Here is a 9,932-nt window from a genome sequence, read left to right as displayed (position 1 = left end):
GGGAAGAAAGCATTTATATTAATGGAATCCTTGAGCCTCGGCCCTGAAAGGAGAGGCTGAAATGCAATCCCTGAATTTGAGCTCAGGACACTCAGAGCTCCTCTCCCTGTTCAGAGCAGCACAAGCAGCAGCAACTTCCAGCCCCGTTCTGCCTTTCTGAGCAAAGCACAAAGGCAGGGGGAGATTTGCATTTCTTCCTTTCTTAAATTCAGCCATCCCTTGGGAATTCCCAGCAGCACCCGTTATTTACTGGGAGGGAAACGATGAGAAAAATATCTATGAAACACAGGTTCCACTACTACAGTTATTAGACTGTTTTTATAACAACAGAATCATCCTAAAACCAACTGCATTTCTGTCTTTCTGTTGTTAATTCTTAATTTTTATGAAATAAAAGTATTTCAAAGTATTTTTTGGTCTTTTATATGAAAGTATTATGAATACTTCAACTGCCAAAATATTTTGATGCAAAACACCTTCCCAGATTTGGTGAGGGCATTTCTAGACACAGAATTCTTGAAAATACAAACTCTTCTTTTCTCTTGCAGTGAAGTTCTGCAATCTGCTTGTTTTAAATCCCACAGTTTTCTATTTACTCCATAAATTTCCTTAAGAAATTTCCCTGTGATGTAACTACAGGTTGGCAGCAACAGTTGTCTCCTTATTATTCACTTCTGGAGAAGGAAGGAAAAGCTGCTGAGCCCAACTCTGGACTCAGGAGCTCACAACTGAAGGAAACAATTTTTTTGCCTGGGATTTCTCCTGTCCCTGCCACGGCTCTTGGAGTGAATCTCCTGGAGAGAAAAATGGGAATTTCTCTGTTGGGTGAGCAATTCTTCCCTAAAGCCATGCCCATGGACCTGCTCTGCTTTGGGCAGGCTCCTTGTGCTCCCTGAGAGCAGAACCTGGAGGGGAAGAGCAGGAGGGGGCGATGGGCATTGTGGGCAGCACAGCCCCCAAACTGCCCAGCAGTGCCACGAGTCCTTTAGAAAAGGTGAGGAATAAAATCTGGGATGTTCCAGGTACCCACAGGTACCCGGGCATCACCCCGGGCTGTGCTGCTGCTCCATGGGCACTGCAAAATTTCAGTGCAAATATTCCCTGAATTCCCAGGGCAGTGAGGATCTCAGAGCCCACGTGTGTTAAAAAGTGTCTGTCCTCAGATCCTCGAACCAGAGAGCTCAGCACAGCCTGCTCTGTGCCCCCAGCAGTGTGACCATGGACATGTGGATGTGTGTGCTTGTCTGGATATGTATTTGTGTGTACATAAATATAAATATATTCATATGTTTGGTCAAATTGACTCCCTGAGGATTTTTTCCCTTTCTTTCTGATCAAAATATTTCCATATCTGTGTTTGACATTCACAACTTTCTGCAAACAGACAGCATCAGAGTCTATTTCCATCAGCCATCACCTTTGCCACAAATGCTGAAAAAGAACAATGTCCCATCAAAAATATTATCAAAGCCAGAGCAATCCTGTTCAGATCTCCCAAGGACTGCTACCTCCCATGTCCTCATTTTTTTTTTGTTCCAAAGCATTTCTATATCAGTGGGTTTGCTCCTCTGTTGAAAGGGAATATTTCAACACTTTGTTCAATCATGGCATCAAGTTTTAAGTGTTTTTAGTTTTTCAGGTTTTTTATTCACTGATATTGATGTGAATTTAGCAAAAGACTATGTAAAGTTTAGCTGACAAATTTATTCGTAACCTTGAAGTATTTGATCATCAGAGAGAGAGCGAGAATATAAATAAAAGACACTGGACATCCACATAATCTACAGTTAATTCCATAATTTTTACAGATAACAATATACACATTGTCTTGCCTTTCCTCACAATCAGCTTGCACGATATCTGTGGAAATACACAAATGCCTGGAGCAGGGAGGTGTCCCCAGGGAAGGGGAGCTCACTCCAGCAGTGCCTGGGGAAGGGCTCGTTTTAAACCCGGCCCCCCGAGAAGGTTTTTGGCAACAAGACATCAGGGTGATTTTTGAGACACTTTGCAGTAAAACTGATACAAAGAAATTTCAAGGAAAAGCATAAGATCCACAACCCAGATCCACCACCGGTGTCCCTGGGTCAAGAAAATTCACCTCTTGACCTGGTGATGAACGTGGAATTACTTGGTAATAAATACATCTATTCACGGTTTAATGCTTATATGGAAGAGTCAACCTAGCAAGCTACAAATTAAAAAGGGGAGAAGCAGAATTAACATATGATTTTCATTTTACAAAGGAAAAGGGCTGTTGATAAATGATTGGCATATTAAAGAGCATTTTGTTTTAGAAAAGATAATGTAAATTCAAATAAAACAAAACATACCGCATTGGTGCACTTTTAAAAAATCTGTTGGAAGAACAGAGAAGTTTCCTACCATGGATTTCTGAAGTGATTCACTATGAACATTTCTCCTATAGAAATATAGACATTGTCACACCTTTCACCGTGGATGAAGATTTTATTTTCCCTTAAAAATGTTTCGGTGTGGATGGGTGATGGAGCAAGTCCTTGCTTTGGAGAACGCACCGACAACAAAATGCAAAATACCTCATATCAAATCTGTAAAGCACAAGTCCTGGTGTTTGGTAAAGACACGAGATTCGGTTTGGTTGGGACGCTCTGGGTGCCAATGGCTGCAGTGCCAGGGCCTTTGTCCATCATCATCATCATCATCATCATCACCATCATGCCAGGCTCATCTCCGAAATCCCCTCTGCTCCCTGCGTGCCACGGCCCTCACGGCTGTCCCTCTGTCCTTTCCAAGAGCAGGTGACATTTCACAGCACCGAGTCCTTTCCCTTCCCGCTGCCTGGGGGCGGCCCCTGTATCAAAACTGAGCGTGGTCGACCTCATCGAGCCAGGAGGCCGGGCTGGCCGGGAAATCGGGGTACCCGCCGCTGCTGCCCGTGGAGAGGTCGGAGCTCGGTCCATTCCCGGCCAGCACCCTCATGGGCTGGGGCACCCCTGCTCCGCTCTGTCCCATGATGGCCAGGCCGTTGTCGGGGTACACCAGGCTGGAGATCAAGGGCTGGTGGCCTGGCAGGGCCTGCAGGGCCGCGGGGGACGGGGGGATGCCGTAGGGGCTGCTGGAGCGCAGCTCGTGGAACGGCTCCGGGGCCGGGATGGCGCCGTGCTCCAGGGCAAAGCTCCCGTTGGTGCCCGCCTGCCGCCCCAGCGCCGGCGAGGCTTCGCTCAGGGTGCTGTAAATCCCGTTGGAATGGCTCATTTCCGACATGGAGGGCTCGTCTGCAAGGGAAAGGGACTGGGTTAATGGAAGAGCACTGGTCAACCAGGAACTCCTGCAGAACCTGGTATAAATAGATTAAAAGGATGGGAGATGAGCAGTCACGCTCTTCCTCTTGTAATTCCTTATTATTCCCATCCTTGTTGATAAATCTTCATAGGCAGCCATGGGATTAATTTTTTCTCTGAGTACAAACATCTAATACATCTTGGATTTTAAAAATTACATATTAAAATATATGACTGTGATTTAAAAATAATTCTTTAAAGGCTAAGTGAATATCTTCCACCTTTTGTTTTGTTTCAATGTCTTTCCACCTTTTGTTTCTATTTGGTTTTGAGATTTATCTTGAATTTTGATATTGCTTTTAGGAGCTACCTGAACCAATGCAAGATAAATCCCCCATTGCTCAGGAAAAGAGATATTAAATTAAGGTATTTGTCTGCTCAGGAACAGGCTAATGAAACCACAGGAACACAGAACGCATTTGTGTAGCTTAAAAACACTCCTGAAAAATGGGCAATATTTTTAAAGTTCCCAGCAAAATTTTTTTATATTTGTTAGGGGCTTATGGACAGTGAGAGCTGCTCTGTTGCCGGGGATACAAACCTGTTTGTGGCATCGAGCTCTCAATAATTGTTTGACATTTTTTAGTTATTATTTATGGACTATTCATATTTAATGAGCTGATACACAGTGTGCATAAACAGACTGAAAATCAAACAGTTTTTAGGAGCACGGGAGAGGAGCTGAGATGAAAAAGTGTGTGTTTATAGATACACAATCTGTGTAAATATTTACAGAGGTTTGCATTTCAGTTTCTCTCCCATTCCTAAAAATGATACAGAAATTTGGGATGGAGCTGGGATTGTGTAGAACATTTTACTGCAAATGTAACCCGGCCTGGGGCCCTGTCCCTGCAGGGATGGAGAGCGAGGGGTGAGCTGCTGTTGGTCTGTCCTGGGCTTGTCACCAGAAATCTCGGTCCCAAAAAGGGGACACTGCTGCAGAGGCTGCCTAACATGCACCAATTTGCTTTTTGCAGCACAGGAACAGCTCCCACAGGACTGAAGAGTCCTAGAGAGCAACCGCACAATTAAAGCCATCCCTAAATAAGAAAAAAAAAAAAAAAAAAAAAAAACAAAACACCAAAAAACCAAAAACGCACTAATTTTCCCACAGACACATTCTGTGGTTCTGGGCTTCCTGATTTTCTATTTCAAGAATCCCTTGGAAAACGATGTCTGAGCAGCGGCTCTGACGCCGCGGCGCTGCCCGGGGAGCTCTCCCTGGTCCTGCCGCAGCTTTGGGGCCCGGCCGGGGACAGAGCGGAGCCCCCGGGGCACGGCCGGAGGCGGAACGGAGCCTCCCCCGCCGTTACCCGGCCCGGCTGCTCCGGCTCCGGTTCCACCCCACTGGGAATCCTCGTCTCTGCCCCTCTCCCCCCTCGGCCGCTCTGTTTCACCCTCTGTTTCACTGCCGCAAATTCCGACCTCGGCCCCGAGGGGTGGAAGCAGCCGGGGCACGGCAGCAGCTTTGCGGGGAGGGCACAGCCCGGGCAAACCCGGCCGGGGCTGCGGGCACCCACCTGTGAAGGAAACCTCGGCGTCGCTGTCGGGCCCCTCCTCCTGGATGCTGTCCTTGTCGGACTTGGATGTCCCCCGGGATCGCTTCATGTTCCTGAAGTACTGCCCCCAGCGCTGCCTCCCCGCGTCCTTCTTCAGCCTTTTCTCCTTGGCCCGGCGGTTCTGGAACCAGACCTGCGAGCGGGGCCCGCGGGGAGCTCCGGGCCTGCGGGGCCGCTCCCCGCCCGCCGCCCCGGCCCGGCCCGCCCGTGCCCCGCTCTCACCTGCACCACCCGCATGTCCAGCCCCGTCTCCGACGAGAGCTGCTCCCGAACGTGCCGCGCCGGCTTGGGCGAGTTGTTATACGCGTTTTTGAGGGTCTCCAGCTGCTTGGCCGTGATGGTGGTACGAGGCCTCTTGGCCGTAGACTCAGCCTCTGCAGGCACGGGGCGAGTTAGGGGTGAAGTTACCACGGGACCCCCGACCCTCCCGGCACCCTCCCTCCCGCTGTGTGAGCCTGTCCCGGAGGGCAGGAGCGCCCCGGGCCGCCCTCGGGGGTGGAAGGGACAGGGCAAGGGGTACCTCTCTGCTTGGCCGTCTCGTAGTCCGCCTTGCAGACCAGCCTGCTGTCCTCCATGAGGTAGAACTCGTCTCCGGTGGCCAGCTGCCGCTTGCAGACGATGCAGGCGAAGCAGTGCAGGTGGTAAACGAAGTCCTGTGCCCGGCGCACCACCTGGGTCGGGGGGATGCCCTGCTGGCAGGCGGCACACTTCGTCCCGAAGCGCCTGAGCATGGGGGACAAGCGGGGCAGCTGAGCCGGGGGAGCCGGGCTCGGTCCCCGCGGGGCCCGGCGCTGTCCGCGGTGCTGCTCCCGGTGCCGCTGTCCCGGTGCTGAACCCCAAACGCGCCCGGCTGTGCCCCCCGCCCGGCCCGGCCGCCCCCCGGCCCCTTCCCACGCACTTGAAGAAATCTTCCTTGCAGTAGACGCCATCCCCGCGGCTGAAGCACTTCTCGGCCAGCTGCGTCTGGCAGTCGGAGCATTTCAGGCACTTGCTGTGCCAGTGCCGGTCCAGGACCTTGAGGATGAACCTGTCCACGATGTGCTGGTTGCAGCCGGCGCACAGCGGGATCTCTGCGGGGAGGGAGCCTCCGTCAGCCCCGCTGGCCCCGCTGGTCCCTCCGGTCCCCGACCGGCCCGGCCCGGCCCAGCCCGCCGCCCCGGGGGTGGCCCGAGAAACAGCACGAAAAAAAACATTATTCGTTCAAATTCGTTATCACGGCGTCGTGGAGAGCAGCAAACGCCCGGGCCGAGCACACTCCAGGAGAAGTGCCCGAGAAAACCGGGATAAACAAGAAGGGAAGCGATGGAAACGGAATTAACCCCCCGAGCGAGCCGCCGGCAAATCTGTAACTATCCCAGGCTCTTTTTCCTTTTCCTAAACTTCCAAAATTCACCTGCGGGCAACCCGAATGGAGTGGGGAAAGAAACTACCAAAAATAAAAAGAATTACACTGAAAATAAAAACGCAGCAGTCTTGTCCCGTCCCCCTCTAGATACCGACAGAGATTACACAGAAAAAGATACGGATACAGTCATGGAGAAATAGAGATATAAAAATAAACAGATACAGCAGATAGATAACGAAATGTACAGATATATAGACATAAATATATAGATTTCAGTATATAGGTATAGATAGAGATAAGTAGGTGAAAATATGGGTATGAGGTACATAAATACAGATATATCGGTGTAAATAGAGGCAGAGAGATGTATGACACGGCTGTACAGGAACAGATGGGTACGGACACGAGAGTATTTCTATGTAAAGATAATTCTATGTAGATATAGGAGCTGGATCGCCGTGCACAGGGGTAAGAGGTGGAGGCGATAATCGTTATCCTTCACAATTCACCGCGTCCAAACAAGCAACCCCAACAGCGGCAGCGCTGAAGGCAGCGGCCCCGGCCAGGACGGAGCTCCGGCAGCGGGCACGGTAGCACGGCACGGCCCGGCAATGTCCCGGTCCAGCCCGGTCCGCGGCTCTTACGCTGCATGGCGATCCGCGGCAGCTCCGCTCCCTCAGGCGGGCCGCGGGCTCCGGCGCATCTTCCGCGGGGCGCGGGCTCCGCCGGGCCGGGCTCGGAACCGCGGCTCTGCCCCCGCCGGGCCCCCCAAACCCGCGTCTGCCGTGCCCCGCTCCGGGCGCTGCCGCCCCCGCCCCGCCGGGGATTTAACTCGCTAAAGCGGGTTATTTTTAGACGCCGGGCCTCGCCGCCGGTGCCGCTCCGAAGCGCCGGGCAGGGAGGGCATCGCGGCTGGCGCGCTGTATTTAATCCCCCCGCCCCCGGGGCCGGCGGCACATCCCCTCCCGCCGCCCCTTCCAGGCTGCGCCAGGCGGAAGGAACGCGGCTCCGGGGCTCCGGTAACGAACCCCGACGGGGCCGGCGGCGGGCGGGGGTCGCAGCGCCGGCCGCTGCCCCGAGCTCGTTGTGAGCCGCAAACCCCGGGATGTGCCCCCGGTCCGGGCAAGGCGCCCCGCGGTTCGGCGCCCACGGCGGGGCCAACCCCCCGGGACCGGCGCTCGGCCACGGTAAGCCCCGCCGAGCCCTTCCCGTCACCTTCTCGGGCCCCGACGGAGCCCAGGACCGCGGGGCCGTAAACGAGAGCCGTGTCCGGCGGGAAAACAGAATTTGCGCGTCCTTCGTTCTCCCGGGGGCTCGATTTCGGCGGTGTCTATCTATCCCCGGGGAGCTCGAGCAGCTCTCGGTTGCCGGGTCAGAGGCGCAGCTGCCGCGCTGTGCGCACCACGGAGAGCCCACGGGGACAGCCACGGAAAGCGAACCGGGGTAGGACCGGGGGCACCGGCCCGTTGACGGCGGCTGCCGGGCCGTGCTGTCGGTCCCGCTCACGGTGACACTTCTGTCCCCGCACACCGGCGGGGCCCCCGTCCCGGTTCGTCGTTGATTTGTTGTTTTTTTTAAGCCCCATCGACAGCTTTCGATGTTGGCGAGAGCCGGGACAGCTCCGCTTCACTGCCCCGAACCCAGCTCGGGCTTCCCCGTTGAGCCCCGGGGGTGGCGCAGCCCGGTTCCCCTCGCCCCGCCAGGGCTGGCCCCGTTCGTTCAACGGGACGAAAAAAACGTTTAAAAGAAGAATTAACGGAGTTTTTCTAAAGCGGCGGAAAAGCCGCGTGGGAGCCGGGCAGGGGGGCGCGGGGGTTCCCCGCAGCCGGAGGGAACCGTCGGGCAGCGGGGAGTCCCCGTTCCGTCCCTGTCCTCGTTGAGCGGGACCCGGGGCAGGAGCCGCCGCTCCGCCGGGCCGGGCAGGGCTCCCGTGAGCGCCGCTTTTCCCCGGGACCGACGGGGACCTGGAGCAGCGGCGGGGCCGACAGCGAGAGGGGCTCTGATACCGGGGGCGAGGAAGGAGAGAGCGAGAGAGAGCGCGGGACGGACCGGGACGGGCGGGACGGATCCCCCGATGCCGTCGGGCCGCCCTTCCCCGCAGCCAGCCCCGACCCGGCCCCGACGGTGCCCCCGGGACACCGACGGAGCACGGCCGGGCCCGGGGCTCCCAGAGCAGCCTCCGCTGGGGGACGCGGGGATCTGCGCGCCTCCCCTCACCTGGGCTCCGCGGGAAGGGGCAGAGCTCCGCTGCCTTCTCCGAACCGGCTCGGACCCGCTCCAGCAGCATCGCGGCCTCCGTGGGCGCCGTCCGAAGCGCGCGGGTGGCTGCGGAGGAGTGGCGGAGCGGCGCGGAGGGGCGCGCAGGGAGCGGCGCGGGGCTGGGCGGAGCGGGGGGGCGCGGGGGGCGGGCCGGGGGCGGCACCGGGCCGCAGCTGGGCCGCGGTTCAGCGCCGGCCTCTTTAGCATCACAAAAGCGGCCGAGGGAGCGCTGTCCCCGCCGTCCCACGCGTGGCCGCCCCCGACGCGTGGGCTCGGGCCGCAGCCGCCGCCCTCGGGCGCAGAGCGGCCCCGGGAGCGCTCACGAAGGGGCTCGGGGGAGCCGCCGTCGGGGGGAGCCTCCACCAGGGCCCCGCTGCCCGCCGGCCGCCCCCGAGCCCGGATTTCGTTTGTCCCCGCCGTGCGGGGCTCCCCCGACGCCGCCCTCGGGCAGCGGGAGGGCTTTTTCCCCGCCGCTAATTAATTAACGAACGCGGAGCGGTAGCGAGTGCCTGAGCCGCGGGCAGCGGCGTGCGGCGGCCGCAGGAGGTTAATTGCGCTAATTGTAGACGGGGCGGACACGGACGGAATTGTGTGTGCGGGGTTTTTGTGAGCGCGGCGGCCCCGGGGCTGTGCGGGAGCGCGGGGGGCCGGGCCGGGGTCTGACCCTACGTGAGGTGCGAAGTGTGGGATGTGGGGTGCCCGTGCCCGGAGCCTGTGCCTGCGCTCTGTCCCAATTTCTGTCGCGTTCCCGGGTATGCGGAGCTCCCGGTGCGCTCCCGGTGCGCTCCCGGTGCGCTCCCGGGGCCGTGTTTGTCCGGGCAGAGCCCCGTGCCTGTGCGCACCGCTTGCTGCAGGCAGCCGGAGCTGATAATTGTGGTTGTTACTGTGAGCCCGTTAATCCCCCGAATCCCTTTACCTCCTGCTCGCAGGGGATTACAAATTAATAAAAGCAGCTTAGGGGCGGGAGCCTCCAAACTCACATATGCTCCTGCCGACGGCGGCACCGGGACTTTCGCCCGCTCCTGGGGGCGGCCGTGGAGCCCCCGGCGAGCTCCGGACCCCGACGCACCGGCCCGGACCACCCTCCCTGCTCCGGGTCCTGCGGGGCCGGGTCGGGGCTGTCCCCGGGATGGTTCCTCTGGCCGGGACAGGCTCCACTCTGCGGGACAGCTCAGCCCTGCCAGGCTGGGAAATGCAGGGGGACACTCTGGGGACCAGGACTGGGTCCCCAAATGAAGCACCCAGGAACTCCAGGCGGGGTTTGGGGTCCGGGTCCTGCCCGAGTGGGACCGGTACCATGAGCAGTGACACCGGGTGGCACCAGCACCAGCACCCGGCCCTCCCCAGGGCCATCAACATCTTCTGGGGACAGTGATGGCCCACACGGTCCCTTTTAAGCTCGGTTTTCAAGTGGATTTTTAGTCTGAGCCTCTAAGGAAGCACTTT

At 57.3% G+C, this 9,932-nt stretch overlaps 1 protein-coding gene across 1 annotated transcript; it reads right to left on the bottom strand.

Annotated features, from left to right (window-relative positions):
• Positions 1 to 1,684: 1,684 nt before the first annotated feature.
• On the bottom strand, positions 1,685 to 8,652 carry LHX3 (LIM homeobox 3). The gene is made up of 6 exons (XM_074556417.1): positions 8,445 to 8,652; positions 5,781 to 5,952; positions 5,403 to 5,605; positions 5,105 to 5,256; positions 4,844 to 5,015; positions 1,685 to 3,257 (listed from the first exon to the last, which is right to left on the bottom strand). The coding sequence occupies exons 1-6, from the start codon at positions 8,512 to 8,514 to the stop codon at positions 2,839 to 2,841; spliced, it is 1,188 nt and encodes a 395-aa protein (XP_074412518.1). The 5' UTR covers positions 8,515 to 8,652; the 3' UTR covers positions 1,685 to 2,838.
• Positions 8,653 to 9,932: the final 1,280 nt, after the last annotated feature.

This window comes from Zonotrichia albicollis, chromosome 21 (genome assembly GCF_047830755.1).
Source record: "Zonotrichia albicollis isolate bZonAlb1 chromosome 21, bZonAlb1.hap1, whole genome shotgun sequence".
Taxonomy (NCBI): domain Eukaryota; kingdom Metazoa; phylum Chordata; class Aves; order Passeriformes; family Passerellidae; genus Zonotrichia; species Zonotrichia albicollis.
This window is presented reverse-complemented; position numbering and strand designations above follow the sequence as displayed.

What these genes read in the sequence shown, in the direction of transcription:
- LHX3 (XM_074556417.1), bottom strand. Translation starts at nt 8,514, where the DNA reads ATGCTGCTGGAGCGGGTCCGAGCCGGTTCGGAGAAGGCAGCGGAGCTC. An exon ending in CCCCTTCCCGCGGAGCCCAG is followed by an intron (nt 5,953 to 8,444) that starts GTGAGGGGAGGC and finishes CCCTCCCCGCAG; the next exon opens with AGATCCCGCTGTGCGCCGGC. An exon ending in CGAGACGGCCAAGCAGAGAG is followed by an intron (nt 5,257 to 5,402) that starts GTACCCCTTGCC and finishes CCGTGCCTGCAG; the next exon opens with AGGCTGAGTCTACGGCCAAG.